This window comes from Sarcophilus harrisii, chromosome 4 (assembly GCF_902635505.1).
Source record: "Sarcophilus harrisii chromosome 4, mSarHar1.11, whole genome shotgun sequence".
Lineage (NCBI taxonomy): Eukaryota > Metazoa > Chordata > Mammalia > Dasyuromorphia > Dasyuridae > Sarcophilus > Sarcophilus harrisii.
The window spans coordinates 225,361,222-225,380,896 of NC_045429.1; the positions used below are offsets into that span (position 1 = coordinate 225,361,222).

At 35.5% G+C, this 19,675-nt stretch overlaps 1 protein-coding gene across 3 annotated transcripts in view; it reads left to right on the forward strand.

The window, feature by feature from the left end:
• The first annotated feature begins 484 nt into the window (after positions 1 to 484).
• The window catches only part of IBTK (inhibitor of Bruton tyrosine kinase), an 85,349-nt gene continuing 66,158 nt past the window's right edge, over positions 485 to 19,675 (forward strand). For 2 of the 3 annotated variants that reach the window (XM_031964592.1, XM_031964594.1), the window contains exons 1-2: positions 486 to 692; positions 14,631 to 15,339. In XM_031964592.1, coding sequence (XP_031820452.1) covers positions 15,016 to 15,339 — 324 coding nt within the window. In that variant the 5' untranslated portion in view covers positions 486 to 692; positions 14,631 to 15,015. Of the gene's footprint in view, positions 693 to 14,630; positions 15,340 to 19,675 lie in introns of all 3 variants that reach the window. The other variant, XM_031964593.1, reaches the window with a different exon arrangement.

The window sequence follows — 19,675 nt, forward strand, 5'->3', positions numbered from 1 at the left end:
CCCCGGGAGGGAGGGAGAAGCTAATCCCTCGCCACGTGGGCGCCTGCCCCTCCCGTTCCAGGCGGGATTCAGTTTCCGGACATCACACCTGCCGCTCCACTAGGGGTAGAGCGGAGCTGGCCGGAGAAGGGGGGGGCTGGGTCAGAGAAGCGGCAGCTTGGTGAGGGACCATCTCCCCGGGCTCGTGGCCTGATCCCGGTCTCTCAAAGGCCCCCTTCCGCTCCGATTTGCTCATACATAGTCCCTTTAAGTCCTTCCCACCGGTGGGACCGGGGTCAGGATCAGAATCAATCAAGGGCCGCTGGGAATCCTCTGGGGGAGGGACTAGAGGTGGACGTGGAGGAAGAGCGGGGTAAAGGAAAGGGCCGCGGCCCGGGGAAGCTCGGCCGTAGCTTAGCCAATCCCCAAGAGGCATCTGTGAGCTTCAGCCAATCGGCGCCCGTTTTGTTCCGGGGTGGGACCCACCCCCTTTACACCGACTCCCTCTCTCCTCCGGTCTGGCGCTTGCTTAGCTTTGGCTGCTCTCGGAGGGTCATCGCAGTTGGCCACCGGCGGAGCCTCCGAACAGGGCATTGGGAACTAGCTCTGCTGGCGCTTCTCGGGTTCCCCTGCTGCTGTCACTGAGGATGAGTGCCCAGTCCGCCGAGTGCAGACCCCGTGGAGACCGCCGGCGCTGTTTTATCTAGCGACTGGTGAGGGGCGGTCAGGGGGCGGGGAGGCGAGCCCGAGCCCCGGAGGGGGGGGTCCGTGTTGCCCCGCCAGGCCGAGCTGTGTGTGTGTGTGAGTGTGTATTTCTGACAGTGTTAGGCCCCGCCCGAAGGTGTTGATTTGAAGACCGGGCGAGGGGCGGCTTGGGTTAGGCCCTCTGCAGATGAATGGTCAGTTGGTTAATTGGTGGTGGCACCACCTGCCTTCCTGGGTGTCGCGCCTTGAGTCCCTGACCTTCGGGTTTGGGCCACCCAGCCCTCTTCCACCCCCTATCCCTTAGCCCTCGCTCGTTCTGGGGCTCCTGTGGCCCCAGAGAGCCAAACCGAGGTTTTTGTAAGTAACCACGATTGGAGAAAAGTCTCCTTGTGCTTAAGTTGAGTAGATGAAATGCGGAAACGGGAACTTATTTTCAAACCAATCTAATTTTAAGTTTTGGCAGCAGGACAAACCTTTTTTCCTTTCCCCGCCTCTCACACCCTCTAGCAGAGGTTGAAGAACGATTTAGGTCTCATTTTAAAAATCCATAAATTAATGTTTTCACAAAAATTTTTGCGTGGCGGCAGAAAAGAAATATGTGCATTCACACCAGACCACAAAGCACTACTTACTACCTTGGAATATGTTCCCCTATCCTGTTTTATTATATTTCTGCCTTAACTGTGGAGTGCAGATCCAAATACCCAAGTACTTTGTTGTTGTTGTTGTTGTTGAATCCCCAAATGTTAAAAAAAATTTTATTTTATTCTCATTTTAAAGTAAATTAAAAAAATTCATTGTCAGCTTTTTCGAAACTAAAATCTACTTTGAATTTTGCGCCACATTCCATAAAAGAGCAGAGAATCAGCACAATCGGCAAAGAGTTTGGAAGAAGTGTTGGTTGAAATTACTGCTCTTGTGTATTTGTCCCGTTTCATATGGTTGTTGAAATAAACATTTTGAAAAGTGTAAGAAGTTTTATGTACAGAGCAGGCGGGGTTAGAAAATAATTCAGTATTCGGTTTTGAGAATAATTTGAATAAATGTCAAATTTTATTTCTTTTTATATGGGAGAAAATATTTGCCATATCCAATAAAGTTTCCCTTAAAAGTAAAAAAAAGTTATCCAAATTTTAGGGCAGCTATGTGGCACTGTGTATATAGCACAGCAGATCTGTCAGGAAGATGTGAGTTTGAACCCAGTCCTGAACACTAGCTTAGTGACCCTAGGCAACTCATTTAACCTTGTTTGCCCCAGTTTATTCATCTGTAAAATGAAGTGGAGAAGGAAATGGCAAACCCCTCTCGTATTTTTGCCAAGAAAACCCACAAATGTGTTTACAAAAGTAGAATGTAACTGAGCAATAACAACATTGTACTAATAGAGGTTTGGAATACATTTGCTGTTTATGATTCAGTGAAGCTTTTGATAAAATAGTAAAGAGAGAAAAATAACAGCTTTTAGAAAAATTATAATAAAGGATGTCTTATAACCTTTTGTGAAAAACATTTTTAGTGTTATAAAAAAGATTGTTTTTGATTCTGGCTAGTCATTTAAGTATTTCTTGTAAGAATCATAGAATTTTAAAACTGAAAAGCTCCTTAGGAATTATCTAAATTAACTAATTTTATAGATGAGGATCATAGATTTAGAGTTTGAAGGGACTAGAATACATAATTTATGTAATCCTCTTCATTTACAGATGAAAAAATTGAGGCCCTAAAAGGTTAAATGACTTGTTTGAGGTCACTGAAGGTAGTGGTAGTAAGTCAAAAGTATACATCCTCTGATTCTAAATCCAAAGCTTTTCTCCATGTTGCCTCTAATACAAATCTATGTAACAGTTTGGATTTGTGAAACATTTTGGTAATCATTTGGCAATTATTTAGTATATGATATGTATATGGTCTTTGAGATTGTTAGGGGGAAAACCATATGAATCCTTCCAAGATATCTTGGGCTTTACTGGCTAGATTTCTTTCTTAAGGACCAGGCCTTAAACCAAAACCAATCTGATTATAATTGGCCACTAGTAGGTCTTAGGCCAAGCCCCATTTAGTCATGTTTTGGGTCCTGATTAACTCAGATTGAGTGTAAACAGCCATCTTTTCTGCTTTGGGCAGACTTTTTGGGAAGACCTGAGGGTCTTCTCCCAGATTCATTTATTCATTTATGTTTTTTTGGATTAGGGGAAAGTTCTTTGCTTCAATTGCTGCCCACCCTTAATCACTGAATGGGTGTGACCTCAGCCAAAAGGAGCCAAGCCTTCCCTTTTCATCCAGGGCCATGTTCAGTCATTCTGATCTATACCTAGCCACTGGACCCAGGTGTTTCTGGAGGAGAAAGTGAGGCAGGGGACCTTGCACATACCTCTCTCACTTAAATTCAATTAATTTGTGTGTCATGGCATTCCCTCCCTGCTCTCCATGTTTTCTTACAGAATGAAGGACAAGCAAAAAGACCCTAGGGAATTTAGAGTCTGATTGGAGAAAAAAGACAAGCACATAAAGAGATGCTAATACAATTGAAGACATTAATTCTGTATCATTTTGTAATTGATCCTATTCTGTATTACTGCCCCATTTTGTATGATTACTCAAACCACATTTCTGTTTTTGAGTTAGTTCAAGAATTCATTTAAAGTTTGATAGAAAAGTTATCTTTCATGCTGGTATCCCTGGGATAGTTCATAAATATCTTTTTAGCCCCACAAAATTACCATCTTTGAAAGATAAATAAATCTTTTCCTGTCTCTGTTGTTTCTGGAGTTTTTTAATCTCTTCCAAAGAGAACCTTAGTCTTTTACTTGTGTATCTCTAGCAAAGACTACAATGTAAAGATTGGTTCCATGAAACAATTAGCATTCTTTGTTAGGGAGAGATTAGCCTCACCTAAATGTCAGCCCATCTTCTCTGTATAGTCGCTTGTAATATTCTTGCCCAAACTTACAACTTATCAATTGTGATCCCCCCTTCTTAATCCTCTACCAAGACTCCTTCTTTGTTAATAAAAAGAATCTCTTCCTTCTCTAGCTGGCTTTGTTGAGTTTGCTAGTCTGACTTAAATTTGTTAACAGTTAAACATTTCGCTCTTAATTGCTTGGAGTCTGCATCTTAGTCTACCTTGATTAAATTTACTTAGGCTATAAGGCAATATATAAGTATTATGTATTTATATAATACATATATGTGCATGTGTGTGTGTATGTGCGTGTGTATATAGTACTAAGATGAAATTTCAGAAGAGGGAGAAATTACTGTGGGAAAAATTTATAAAGGAGATGATACTTGAGTTAGACTTTGGAATATGGATGCAAATTATCTAGGTAGAGAGTAGTGAGGAAAGCACTACAGGCAGGTAACATGGGATAAATAAAGACTTGGAAGTCAAACAATGGAAAACATTTCAGGGACTGTTAGTAAATTGGCAGCTTCTCTTATGTATCTGATAGGATACTTGATTGGAAAAGCAAGTTGAGAACATATTATATAGTGCCTTAGAGATCATAGTAAGGAGTCTGGGCTTTCATTTTTAGTTTTAAAGGAGAGGAATGATAGAACCAATCAATGTTTTAAGGAAATCGGGTAGTTTAATCTGGCCTTGATATGCTTAATAAATTGTATTGGGAAGACACTGGAGAAAGGAAGCAAGAGTCTCTTAAAATGGTATCGATTTAGGCAATGAAGGGTGCTTTCTGTGGGAATAGAAAGATAAAAACAGATACAATTTGAAAAACATTGGGAAGAAATAATTAATTGATCTTGATACTTGATAAAAAAAATTAGTTCTAAAGTACTGACTGGTGTAGGGGTTAAGAAATGATCCTATTGAGAAGGCTACACTTAGACATTTAAAGGTTTACTAAATGAGACTAACAAGGGGAAATGTCCAGGCAGTTTAAGAAATGAGATTGTAGTTTAAAATCGAGAACATGGCTAAAGACAAAGACTTATTTGCCTTATGAGCATAGGAAAGAGTGTAGAGACTGGCCAGTGAGCCAGCCTTGAAAGCTACAGATTTGGGTTATGGAAGAAGAAGAACTATCAAATAGAGAAAAGGATGGATCAAAAATGGAAGAACCAGGACATCATAAGGAAAAGAGTATTATGCAGGGATCAACAGTTTTACAATCCTTTACTTTTATTAAATTACACTAACCAGGGTAGGGTAGTCAACAGTGGCAGTTGCTTCAGAGAAATTGCAGAGAAGGAAAACTAAAAAAAAGTTCTTATTTAGCAAATAAGAGGTTACTTGTTAAACTTTTTAGAATAGTGTTGTCAAATTCAAATAGGGGTCCCTGAAGATCTATTGATTTAGAAAACCATAAATTACTGTTGGCCATGTTGTATTTTTATTCATATAGTTGAATGTTTCCTAATTATATGGGATCAGACCAAGATCTTCTTCCAGAACCACTCAGGAACTTTGCTGGCCAAGGCAACTTGACATCTGTACTACTAGAATGTAGTTTCAGTGACTATATAGGTAGAATCTATACTAGGGATCATTCAGATAAATGTGGACCAATTCAGATACTTAGTCATAGATGGAAGGAGACAAATAGGATAATAGCTACATAGAAGTTGTAGGCTAAAAAAAAATGTTTTGTTTTGTTTCTTTTCTTTAAAGATAAAAGAACTTACAGGCAAAGTTGAAAACCCTATTAAGGAATAATCTGAAAATAATTTGTTCATGATCGAGAACTTATGTCTCTTTTGGGGGCACTAGATCCCCTTCAGTTTTGCTGTTCTTTGAGTCTGTGTCCACTACCTCTAGAATGTCTCTCACATTTATCCCCATATTTCCTTTTAATCAACAAGTATTTTTAACTGCCTGTTACGAGCCAGAGAGGATATTAGAAATGGTCAGATACAAATAGAAATAATAAAACCATCCTTGTTCTTGAGGAACTTATATTTTTAATAGGGGAATCAAATAATCACAAATATAGAGACTTGGAATTTAAAAAGCATAAATACAAAACAAAATAATAAAAGGTGGCTCAAGAGGGAAGCTTCTGGCTCTTGAAGAAAGGCTTCATGTAGATGGCAATGTTTGAGCTGCATGTTGAAATAAGAGGTATTTGATGAATCAGATATATTGAGAGATTGCATGGAGGACCAGGGCCAGGAAAAGGACATGAAATTGGGGGTAGTGCAAGTAAAGAGTAGCAAATAGGTCAATATTGCTAGATCATGGATTGTGTAAAAAGATCAGAAAAGTAGAAAGGACCAGATTGTACAGGGTTCAAAAGGTAAAACAGAGAAATTTATATTTTATCTGAGAGTCAGTAGAGAGACAGTAGAGTTTGAGTAAAAAGAATCACATCTGTGTTTATAGGAAACTGTGAGGAGAATGGATTGGAGTCTGCCAACTTAAAATACAGAGATCAATTGGGAGACTATTGCAATAATTCAGCCCAGAAGTGATGAAAGCTTTAACTAATATGGTGACTGCCTAAAAAGATGTTTGTAAGAAATGTTACCAAAATAGAGATGTAAAGATTTGGCAACTGATTGGGCATATAGGGTGAAGGAATGAGGATACAGTGAGTAAATTATCGACCTTGAGATAGATGAAAGACTGGTGATGCCTTTGACACAAATAGGGAAATTTGGAAGGGGAGTCGTTAATGGAGAAGGATGAGTTCAGTTTGGACTTGCTGAGTTTTAGATAGGACATCCAATTCCAGATGTCCAAAAAGCTATTTGCAATGTGGGAATGAAACTTAGGGAAATAGGACTTTATCTGTGTATCTGTGAAATCTGTGACTCAACTTTGTAGAGATAACTAAACTCATGGGAAATGAGCAGGCATTCAGAGTCATTGTAGAACAAGAATTTTTAATCTAGAATACATAAATTTTAAAAAAATATTTTCTTAGCTATATTTGAGAATATTTGGTTTTGTAATCTGATGTAGTTTATTTTATGCATTTAAAAACATTATTCTAGTAAGTGGTCCATATGCTTCATTATCTCACCAGGAAATTGGGAAACACTCATGTAGGAAAAGAAAAGGACAACCTTGGAATAACATGAAGTTGGAAGTTATGTGGATGATAAGCCAGTTAAAGGAGACTGAAAAGGAGAAATCAGATAGGTGAGAAGAGAGCCAAGAGAGGGTTATTGACATTCTTAGAGCCCAGATCTATCCAGGATACTCCTCTACTTAAGAACTTGAGTACTTTCCAGTTCTAGGAAAAAAATTAAAATCCATTTCAGCATTTAAAACACTTTAGATATGGTTTCATCCTATTCTTCTGGGTCATCAGTTCTTAACCTGTGATCTGTTGACTCCTAAAGGTTCCATGGATAGATTTCAGGATGTCTGTGAATTTGGATGGAAATAAATTATATATTTTCACTGTTTTTTCCATTCTAATCTAAAATATTTTAATGTATTAAAAAAATTATTTTTGGAAGTGGTTCATTGGCTTTACCAGAGTGCCAAAGGGGTCTATGATACAAAAAATTTGGAGAACTCCAGGCTAAGTAATTTTATATCATTCCCTGTCATGCCTTCTTTATTTTTATCAAACTAACCAACTTAGTATTCTCCATCCCTTTGTACAAGCCCCTCTAGCTCTTCTCATTTCTGCCTTTTGGAAGCCCTAGTATCCTCTTGAAGTTGTTGCTCAACTGCTCCCCCCTTCCTGAGTCCTTGAAACAACTACTTCTTATCCCCCAATCTTCTTTTAGTGTTTTCCCTCTCTGAACTTACTTTATAGTTGTTTTATATATAGTTTGTATTTCTTACATTTACCTTTGTCCCTCTTTATATAAACAATACTTGGGAATTGAATTTAGAGATTTTCTGTTATAGTCTGAATATAACTCATTTTATGGATGGAGAAGCTGGGCCAGAGGGTATAAGTGATTGGCCCAAGGTCACATTGATAGTAAGCTTCAGTCATGACTTAAAGTCTGTTACTATGTTCATAGGCATTATAGGGCTTGTAGGTCAGATATTCCCAACCCAAGCTAGAGGATCTTAGCTTGAAAAAAATCAAGGATTTTTATTACTTTGGAGTCATTTAATTTAATTAATCAGGTTTTTAATGATTAGACCATATTTGGGCATTATTGCCAAACATTTTTATCAGTTTACAAGTCTGTAGTAAAATATTTTAGAGAAAGGTTTTTTTTTTTTTTAAATATAGTAAAACAAATTACTGTTTTTTTCCCCCAACCCAGATAAAATTAAATTAGTATTTTACTTTTTTATTTGCTTTGGAAAGGTGGATGTTTGCAAAATTTGTTTGTTTTGAAATTTTACTTAGAGGTCTGTATTTTATTTGTAAAATATACCTGGCCTAAAATCATCCCTGGTAAGTTACTCCAGATATAAGAGCTTCTTAACCATAGAACTCAGAATGAGTTATTCTGACCCAATAATAATTAGTAATAGTAATAGTGCAGAGAGTGAAGGCTATTAAGTTTAGATTAAAAAAATATATGATCATAGGATAATAGAATTTAGAACTATAAGAGATCCTAGAGATAATCTAGTCAAGGTCCAGAGAAATTATTTTCCTAAGGTGACAAAAGTAGCAAGTAATAGAGTTCTTTAGTTCTGGCTCTCATTATATATTATTATTTTAAAAATGGACAAAGCCACAAATTTAAGATTCAAGTTTTAAAAATTAGCTTTTGCCTAAAGTTGTAAATTAATATGAGTTTTCAATAATTCAGTAGTGTCTTTTATGTAGCAGACTCTGTGTTAGGCACTTTAGTTATAAAGTACAACAAATGAGTTAATCTCTGCCAGCAAGCAGAGGGAGATTACGGGTACATATAAAAATATGAAGTGAATATAAAATACTATATACAAAGTAGTTAAATACAAGGTAGTTTGGAAGTGAAAGTACTAGTAGTTGAAAGAATCAGAAAAGATATCATGTAAAAAGATGGTTTATATATAATATATAGCATTAAGCTGCATCTTTGAGAAAAGAAAGGGACTATATTCCAAGTATGTTGGACAGCAAGTGCTAAAATAGGGAGATGAGAGATAGTGGCATGTGTGAAGAAGAGAGGAGGGAGGGAAAGGAACAACCATTTATTAAAAAATTGAATTATTTCACTTGATTCTCACAACACTCATGGGATTTAGGTACTGTTATCCTCTTTTTCCAGTTGAAACTAAGATAGAAGTTAGGTAACTTGTCCAGGGTCATACAGCTATTAAATGTATGAAGCTGGATTTGAACTGTCTTGATTCAGTTGCAGAGTTTGGGAGTACAAGAAATGCTTATTGAGGCTGGAAAAGTGAATCAAAGCTAAGTTGTGTAAGGTTTTAAAAACTAAAGTTTAGATATGATCCTAGAGGCAATTGGATGCCACTGGAGTTGATCTGAATAGGGTAGTCACATGATTAAATCAGGTTTTTTAGGGAAAATATTTTGGCAGCAATATATAGGATGGCCTAGAATCCTTACAAAGTGTTAACTCAATAGTATTGATAGAAACAATGCTTATGTTTACACCTTTGAGAGTTCACACATTAGTTCACAAGTTTGGGAGATTTCAGGATTCAGTATGAGATTCACAAGTTTACACCTCCTATAATCCCACTCTCTCAGAGGAGGAGTCAACCTTTGAGTTTACACCTCTAAAAGAGCATAAAAGTTGCTGAGCTCAGTCAGGAGTCATTTGAAGAGATTGAGAAGCCAGGAGTCTTAGTTGAGAGAGTTGAAGCTGGAAGCGACAAAGGACAAGCAATAAGAGTTCTTGGAACCAAGCAGAGAGATAGGCCTCTAAGAAAACTAACCGGGCTATTTTGAAGGAGACAATAAAGGATTTAAACTTTTAACATGTGGCTGCATTTGAGGTGATTATTGATCTGAACTGAAACTAAGGCTACCTCTAGAACCTCTCCAAGAAACCTGCGCACAGAGAACGATCATATTATAGAAAAAAAGAACACTACAAGGGAGGGATAGCAAATTAGAGGCTATTTCAATAATGTAAATCAGAGATAATAAAGGCCTGAATAGTAAGGTAATAGGTGGATACCTGGAGAGCAGAGATTGAACAGGAGAATATTGGGAGGATTTGGCAGCTGATTTCAAATGCAGTGACTGGCATAAAGTGGATGTTTAGTCACTGCTTATTGATTGATATATGTAGTAGGGTAAGGAGTGAAGGATAATGCTAATGGTGATAATAACAGAAAATAAGGATTGTTTAGAAGAGAGGAGAGTTGCAGGAGAAAAATTATGAGTTCACTGTTGGACAAGTTGAATTTAAGGTGACTCTTGGATATGGTTTGAAATGTATAATAGGAACTTGGTAATGTAGGACCAAAGCTCAGGAGAAATACCAGAACTGGATATATAGATTTCAGATATGATAGTTAAATCTATGGAAGCTAAGACTTACTGAGCAGTGTGTGTGGAGAAAGAAGAGCAGAGAGCCTATGATAGTATCTTGAGGAGGAATACCTAGTTTTTGGAATTGATTAACCAGCAGAGTAGTCAGAAAAAAACAGAAAAGAATGTCTTTCTAGAAGATTATAGTTATAGTCAATGGCATCAATTGTCCAAGATCAGAAGGAATTTTGGACTGAGAAAATCAATTTTTAAAAATATTGACATGGAAACATAATTCTAAACTTTAATTTGGAACCAATACAATAGTTTGGAGCTAATATAAAAGTATTAATGTCTCTCTGATCCTCTTATATGGTATTTCAATTTAATTTTTTATTACCTTATGAATGTTTTATGTTGAGATGTATTAATGTAATAAGAAAATGTGCCCTGTTGGTTTTTAATATAATAATATAATAATGCAGTGATTTGTTAGCAATTTTGTTAGATTTTTTTTTTTAACATTTAAATTACCAAAAAAATGACTTAGAAAATTTTACAATTTAGCTAAAATGAAATATACCATGTTTATTTTCTAGTTACTTAAAAAAAAAGTGCTAGTGTTAAAAGAGTAAGACACTGCAGCAACTTTTTTTTTTTTTTTTTTAACTTATTCTAACTTTAAAGGTTGATTTCAGTAGGAAAAACATGTCAGTATCCAGACAATAAAGTTGAGCTGAACCTTTACTTATGTGTTATACCTATAGTATTAGAAATACTAATTTCAGGAATTATAGTTATGGAGTCAGAGACTTTCTAATTTATATCAATTAACAAGTATTTATCAAGCATCTATGGTTTGCCAAATTCAAAGAATGAAATGGGACTTCCATTGCTAAAATGAGTGAGGAAAGGAACCCCTCTGAAACCTCCCAAATTCCCCTCCAAACAACTGGAAAACTGTCACAGAATTTATTCAGAAGGGAAGCAAATTACTAGCATGAGCGGAGTGTGTGTGTGTGGTTTTCAATTAAAAAGGGGGAAGGTGGGAAGTCTGTCTCACTAGGATGTGAGGTTCAAAGAGTAATAGTAGCTGCTGCTGCTGCACCACCATTGTTTCTACGACCTTGGAATAGGGAGCCTGCAGCAAGGCTTCAAGCTAAGGGCAATCCACCAGTGACACCTCACCCTCCTGTAAACCAAAAACTCCATAGGTAAGGGAGCAGTCTGTCCCACTCAAGTGACCCCACCTCTAGTACAAGCCATCAACTAAGCCTTGACACCATTGCTGACCACTAATAAAGCCCCTCTCTGAGACCCACCAACAGAGAGATCCTGTATTTACATAGAAACCCAGCAACAGGGCTTCACACCTCTGGCTGCATAGTATCAAAATTGCTCCTCAGCTAGCCAGCAAAGAGACCCTGTTTTCATAGTAACTGGGTAGCAGGGCTCCACCCCCTGGGCCTAACCAGCAACAAGATCCCTCCTCCAGGGTCAGCTACCAGAAAGATTGTAATTATAACAACCCAGCCACAAGGCCGTACCCTTTGAGCAGACTGGCAGCTAAGGCCTACACCCAGGAGATGCCAACAGGGAGACTCCCATTCTAGTACAAGCAAAAAAGAAAGCCACCTTTCCAGAGAAAGTAAGCAACTAGATCCTGAAACCTCAATGAAAGCCAGCAGTAAAACCCTGAGCACAAAAAGCTTTGGATAGTACAGAATCAGAGCTCAATTCTCACATAAAAATACAAGTTTAAAAAAAAAAAAGGCAGAAAAATGAGCAAAAACAAAACAAACAAAAAACAACTTGAATATAGAAAGTTACTGTGCTGATAGGGAGGGTAAAGACATAAATTTAGAAGAGGACAACAGCATATGAAAGATTACACGTGAAACCTCAAAGAAAAAAAATAAAATTTGGGCTCAGGCCCAAAAAAGAATTCCTAGAAGGGCTTTAAAAAGATTTTAAAAAGCAAATTAGAGAAATAGAAGAATTGAGAAAAGAAATGAGAGTAATGCAAGAGAACCATGAACAAAGAGCTAAAGCATGGGAAAAAATATACAAAAATTTCCTGAGGAAAATAACTCCCCTAAAAAATAGGCCAAATTGAAAAGGAGTATAAGAACTACTGAAGAAAACATTTTCTTAAAAATTAGAATTGATAAGTGGAAACTAAAAACAATGACACATTAAGATAAGAGAACAAAATAAAAAAAAGTAAAAACAAAACAAAGAATGAAAGAAAATGTGAAATTTCTCATTGGAAAAAGAATTGACAAGAAGAGATAATATAAGAATTATTGAACTAAACGTTGTGACCAAAAAAAAAAAAATGCCAAAAAACCTGGACAAGATTTAGTTTTGGTAATTTCTTGAAAGACATTTTTATATTAGAAGCATAAGACAGAATAGAAATTAAAAGTATCTGCTAATAGCTGTCTGAAAGGGATCCCCAAATGAAAACTCCTGGGAACATCATAGCCAAATTTCAGAACTCATAGATCAAGGGAAAAGTACTGCAAGCAGTCAAAAAGACTCAATTCAAACATCCTACAATCAGAGTTTGGCAGGAATTGGTAGCTTCCACATTATAGAACCCTAAGGCCTTCGAATATTGATAAACTGGGAGGCAGGAGGAATTAGGATTACAGCCAAGAATCAACTACCCTGCCAAGAGCTATCCCCAGTTGTTCTGATCAATATCTTGCCACTGGACTCTAAAAGTTCTGGAGGAGAAAGCAAGACTGGTGACTTTGTACAGCTTCAGTACAATTCACTTGTACTTCAACATGGCAGAAACTAGGGTTATACCAACATCTGACACCCTAAACCAAGATAAAGTCAAAATACACATTAATTTTACCTATTAAGGATGATACCATAAACAAATTAAGAGAGCAAATGCAAGTCATTCCCTACTTGATAAATGGTCAAAGAATATGAACAGAGGTTTTCATACAAATAAAGCTATCATATAAAATCAAATGCTCTAAATCACTAGTGATCAGAGAAATGCAAATTAAAACAACTGAGCTACCACTTCATACCTATCAGAGTGACTGATATGACAAAATAGGGAAAATGTTAAATGTTGGAGGGGATGTGGGAAACCTGGGATATGAATGCACTGTTGTGGAATTGTGAACTGATCCAACTTTCTGGAGATCAATTTGGAACTCTGCCCAAAGGACCATAAAACTTAATACCCTTTAATCCATAAATTCCATTGTTGGATCTGTATCCCAAAGACATCTCCCACCCTTACCTCTGCTCCTGCGCCCTCCCACCCAAAAAAGATAAAAGGACTAATTTGAACAAAAATATATAGCAGCGCTTTTTGTGATGGTTTCAAATTGTAAATTGAAGGGATGTCTGTGAATTGGAGAATGGCTGAACAAGTTGTGCTATATGAATATGCTCTAAGAAATGATAAACAGAATGTGGGCTCAGAAAAACTTGGAAAGACTTACATGAATTGATGCAAAGTGATGTAAGCAGAGCCAGGAGAACATTGTACACCGTTAACAGCAGTATTGTTAGATGAATTGTGAATGACAGCCATTTTCAGCAATGTAGTGATCCAAGACTAATGATGATGTATATTATCCACCTTTAAAAAAGGAACTGATATGGATTGAATACAGACTGAAGCACAATATTTTTCACTTTTTTTTCATTTTTTTTTTCTTTTGAGTTGTCTTATACAAAATGACTAATGTGGTAATGTTTTACGGAATTGCACATGTATGACCTATATTTGATTGCTTATCATCTTGGATGGAAAGAGGGGAGGAAAGGAAAAGGGATAGAATTTAGAATTCAAAATTTTAAGTAAAAATCTTGAAAGATTGGGGAAAAAATAAAACCACATGTTTCATAAAAAAATGACATGATTTCTACTTATGATGAATTGTTTTCTAATGGAAAAAGCGTGTGTGTGTATGTATGTGGTGATATGTGTAAGTGTAAAGATATAGCAGACATCTATCTATGTGTGTCTGTATAATATATACATAAAGTTAATAAATGTAGATACATAAATACAAGATACTGTGGAAGGAAGGACATTTTGATATGTCAAATATTATAATAATATATAATTATCACAAGTATTAGGGGAAATCAGCAAAAACTTCATAGAAAAGATTTTATCTGAGTTGTAAAGGAAGAGAGGAACCCTAATAAATCTTATGAATCATTGTCTAGTTCTATTATTTGAAGATTAGGAAACTGAAACTCCCAAAAGGACAAAGTGACTTGCCTAAGGACATACATGCTTATTTGATTGTAGAAATTATGATGTCTAGCATACTGCCTGGTTCACTGTTTTCCGTGTGTATATTTTAGTGTTTGAAATGGAGAAATTCTTAAGTGATTTTCTCATTTTTAACTGTTTGGGGGAAATGAAAATTAGATCGAGAATATTTTAGTTATTTTTTTTAATGAGTATAGGAAATAATTTCACAAATACTGTGATATCTGTTTCCTGGAAGTACATTAAAGAAAATAATACTATACTTTTCTTTGAAACTATTAACCTTGAGGCTGATAATTTTATTATGCTTAACAATACTTCTTTTATTGATAGTATAATAAATGTAATAGCATTTTCCTATTCTCTTACAGGTCTCCCTCGCAATTATGGATATTTGAAAGGATTTTAGGCAGTGTGGAGGGGGATTTCCCCTCCCCACTCTTTCTTGGTGCTTGACTCCTGGAATAATTTATGAACAGTGGAGAGTTTTTATTTTGATAATATGCATTTGATATAAACTTTATAGATATTTGTACTTAAATTTTTTTTTAAGTGCCAAAATAAATTGCACAAAGATTCATAGTTTTGTATTATTGTTCTGGGGAAATGAATTTGAATTCTAGGAATACCATCTATCCCCAACATAGTGCAGCCTAAAAAGCATATTGGTGCTTTGGCTCTCATTTTTCAATTAAAAAAAAAAACACATACACGCACAAAATAAAGCTAGTTTTAAACAGTGTGAAAAAGAGTAGGATGAGTTCTTCAATGCCTGACTGTACTTTAAAATGTCGATCCCTGAAGCATGCTTTAGATATCCTTTCTGTAGTAACAAGGGGAAATGAAGGCCAGATTAAGGCCTTTCTCTCTACTTACTGTTACAATGCTGCAACTATCAAGGATGCCTTTGGAAGGAATGTTCTTCACCTTGTTTCATCATGTGGAAAGAAAGGAGTGTTGGATTGGCTTGCAGAAACAAAAGGAGTGGATCTGTTGGTGAAAGACAAGGAGTCGGGATGGACGGCGTTGCATAGAAGTATTTTTTATGGACATATTGATTGTGTTTGGTCACTTTTGAAGGTTAGTGCTCTAATTTATATTAGAATTATTTTTAAAAATGCTTGTGCATTTACATATCTTGATAATCGCATTTCCATTAAAATATTAATATTTTAAGTGGTTTTATTTATAAGTCATTGATTACATAAACAAGAACAATTATAAAATATTGCATATATATATTAATTAGATCATATTTTTATAATAATATCAATTGTTGATAAATATTTCTAAAAGATAATTGAAACTAGGATAACTCTTAAGTTTTTAAACCAATGTTATTGTATTTAACAATTAAGCAGTGGAAATGTTCAGAAATAAAATTCTGCCATTTAACAATGAACACTTAAGTTGGTAGCAAGAATTCATAGATCTTGAAAATTCACATTTTTATAGTATCCCAAAGTTAAAAAAAGAAAAAGAAAAAGTTTAACAACTTTATGAGTAAGTATTAGCATTCTTATAATCATGAAATTTTATAAATAATGAAATTGTTTCTTGATTTGGTGGTTTAGACTCTCCAAACCATGAAAAGGAGAATTCTCTTCCAAGAAGGGAAAAAAAACTAAGGTTAATTATTTTGCTTCCATGTTGAGTTATATGCCTACTGCTGGATTTTTTCCTATTTGGAGAGTTTTCTGGTAGAGAAGTAGGGGGTAAGGAATGAATATATGAATTCACTTATGTGAGTTGACGGGTAGATAGTTGATAGTAATTGAAATATTTGGGGGTAAATTTTCCATATAAAAATTAAATGGTTAGAGACTATAGTACTACTAATATGGCTTGAAAACATAGCTATGATATCAGTGAAAGTTGTCTCTCAAATTAAAAAAAATATATTTTAATTGGTTTAAGGAATACTAGAATGGGCTTAAGTTTAGGCTTGACCGGTTTTAAAATAAGAAATATTTAACCATAATTAGGTGTTGAGAAATTCTTACACTATCAGTTCCAAGTTGATTTTCAGGGAATGCTTATTTTGTGCAAAGAGATAAAAATACAGAGAAATTTCTTACTCTGGTTTTAGCAGATCTTTCTTCACGTGACAGTTTCAGCCAAAAGTTGGTCCTGGAGGAATATGAATCGCCATCACAATATCTTTGTCAACATAATAAAAAATTTTCCATTCCTCTTCTTAAAAAAGCTAAAGTTTCTAGGCAATTAATGATAATGATTCCATTATTAAAGTTAAAAAAAACAAAAATAGAAAATGTTCTTTATTGAAAAATTATCATCTTCCTGTACTGTTTTTTTTACAAACCAACTTTCAGAACAAAGGCTTTTAAATGAGAGACTTGCCCATATGATTATTGTATGTGTTTGTTTATAAATATATAAAATATGTATATATACACACATACACATATGTATGATACACAATAATAACTTAAATTCTTTTTAACCTTGAAATTATTTTATTGAAATTTACAACTTAAGAGATTTTTTGTATGATTATTTGAAGAAATATTATAGAAAAAGATGACTGAACATTAGATGATCTGTAAGATATTTCCACTTGGCTGTCTCATCACTGAACATATCTAAAAGAAAACTCATCTTTACTCCTACACTCTCCACAGTCTCTTAAAACTGCCCCTCTTCCCACCTTTCCTAATTCTGTTTGTCACTACCCTTGCCATTTAGCCTCAAAAATCTGAGTCATTTTTGACTTTTCCTTGAATCTACCCATCTGTTATATTTTGTTGTCAAAATTCTTTCTTTTTAAAGAAACTCACCTTATATCTAAAATTTTTATTATACTCTTTCTATTCTTTTTCCAATCCTGATTGCTTCAGTCCTTTTCCTTCAGTTCTTCCAAGATAACTTCTCTTACTTTTCAGGTTTATGTTGCCAAGTTTTGTCATTTTTTCCTCCACAGTATGTTTGGTCATCCTCTTCTCTGCTTAAATTGGCATGACACTGATTTAAACTTTATCACGTCTCATCTGTTGTAATCTCTTAGTAGGCTTATCTGTGCTTGTTGCTTGTTCTCCCAGATCCATGTCAAAAACCTGCAGTGATTTCCTCTTACCAGAAGTACAGACTCCCTGTTATATTGCCCCTGTTGTAAGAAGTACAAACTTATTTATGGGACATTTGAGGCTCTTCTCTTTTTTAATCTTATTTATTTATTTGCTGAGTCGATTGGGGTTAAGTGACTTGCCTAGGGCCACACAGCTGGGAAGTGTTAAGTGTCTGAGACCAGATTGGAACTCAGGTCCTCCTGACTTCAGGACTGGTGCTCTATCCATTGTGCTGCCTAGCTGCCCCTTAATCTTATTTTATATTAATTCTTTTATGAAGTCTTTTGTTTTCAGCTAAAATAGACTCTTAGGTATTCCTCAGTTATTTTGCCAACTTTGCTACTAATATATATAAACTACTACCCATGCCGGGAATGCACAACCCTATTATCCTTACTATAGAAATTCTTTTTCTTAAAGGAAATAATATGACCATTATTCATGAAGCCCTCTCTGAAAGCCTTCCCCAATCCTATTTCCATGGCATTCTTGAAATTTTTTTTTTTTACAGTAAGGTGTTAAACTCAAGACTTGGGCTCATAAAGTTACAGTGAAGCTTTTCCCAGATCAAAATGTAATGGGGGATGGGCAGGGCAGCTAGGTGGCTCAGTGTATAGAACACTAGCTTTGGAATCAGGAGGATCTGAGTTCAAATGTAAGTCACTGACACATGACTTCCTAGCTGACACATGATTTACTAGCTGACCCTGGGCAAGTCACTTAACCCCATTTGCCTTGGTTCTTTCCCCTCCCCCCTCAATGAATAATCAAATAATACAAATATAATGCAATATGGATAATGTTATAATTTGTGGTTTTCTAGGTCAATATGTGGCTCTCAGGAATTTATTTATATTTGAATTTAATATCACTGTCTTAGAGTTGTTGTTTGGATTTTTCCTTTATTCAACAAAATTCCCCCCCCCCCCCTTTTTTTTTTTTGAGTTTGTATATCCATTGCTTGCTATACACACACACACACACACACACACACACACACACACACACACACTCACTCTTTTTCTCTCTCTCTTTCTCATAGCAAAATTGAACAAGCCAGCAACAACAAAAAAGTGAAAATACTATGTTGTGATCTACCCTCAGTTCCCACAGTCTCTCTCTGGGTGCAAATGGTTCTCTTTATCACAAGATCATTGGAACTAGCCTCATACATGTACATTTTTCAGTATAATTGTTAGGTCTGAAGGAGCATAAATAAAAATGTGTCCATCTTATTTTTTATTTTTGTAGTGGAAGTATTGTGCATAACTGCTCTTCACATTGAAGACTGAGGGTTGCTATCGTTAACACTGATTATTTTACTGTCTTGTATTACAGTTAGACTCTGGATCTTATTGGGATACAAAGAGCTTTTTTGTACCTAAACTAGCTTGCTATACTTTCTGAATTCTTGTGTTTGATTTTTTTATTATCTGTTTTATATCTTCAATATCTCCTGTAGTTTCTCATTTTCTGCTTGCTTTCCTAGAATAGTTTTCCCCCACAATATCCTGATTTATTAATTCTTATTTTTGGTAATTTAAAAAATTAGGCAACCTTTTATCCTTTTTAGATCTGTATATTAAGAATAACTAGCTACTAATTACCTTCACTAAAATCTTACTTTTCTGCCTCATTGTATTATGGTGGTTACTTCAGTGTCTTGAAGATTGGACTTTCTGAAAAGAAATTCTGGCAGCTCCTATCATACTTAAAAAAAAAAAAAAATCCAGTCAGACCTAGTGATATAGTAGATGTCTATTGTAAAGGAATAGCTTAGCCAATTCATGAGTTAACTCTGCCCCAGGTTGATTGTTGGTAATTATTAAGTTACAGACTCATCAACTCTTAAAGAATCTTCTAATTTTTAAAAAGTGCATTTGTGGTGACAGTACTCACTGAGGAAACCAGAGCTCCTTGATGTTTTAGCATCAAGTCCCTGAAGCTTCTTGAAGCCTCCAGATGTAAGGGCTTGATGGACTTTTCCTTGAGTAGTAAAGTGCAAATATTTTAGGGAATGAACTTTATCACATCTGTTCTGACTGGTCAGAATCCTTTTTTGCTTACTTCTTGGTTTTTTGACTATGATCCAGATAAGATTGTTGCATATTATGCCCAGTTTTATAGATATATTTTGAACTGCTATATCTTATAAAAAATTTCTTGAATTTAGGGTTTTTTTTTGTTTGTTTGTCAAAAATGTATTAAATTTGGAATAACTTTAATTGAATCTTAATCATTGAGATCATGGGCTACCAAGATTTTTTTGTTGTGTGAGCCAGTCTCTTGCACATAGTAGATACTGAATAAAATTAGTATTCAATTTAATA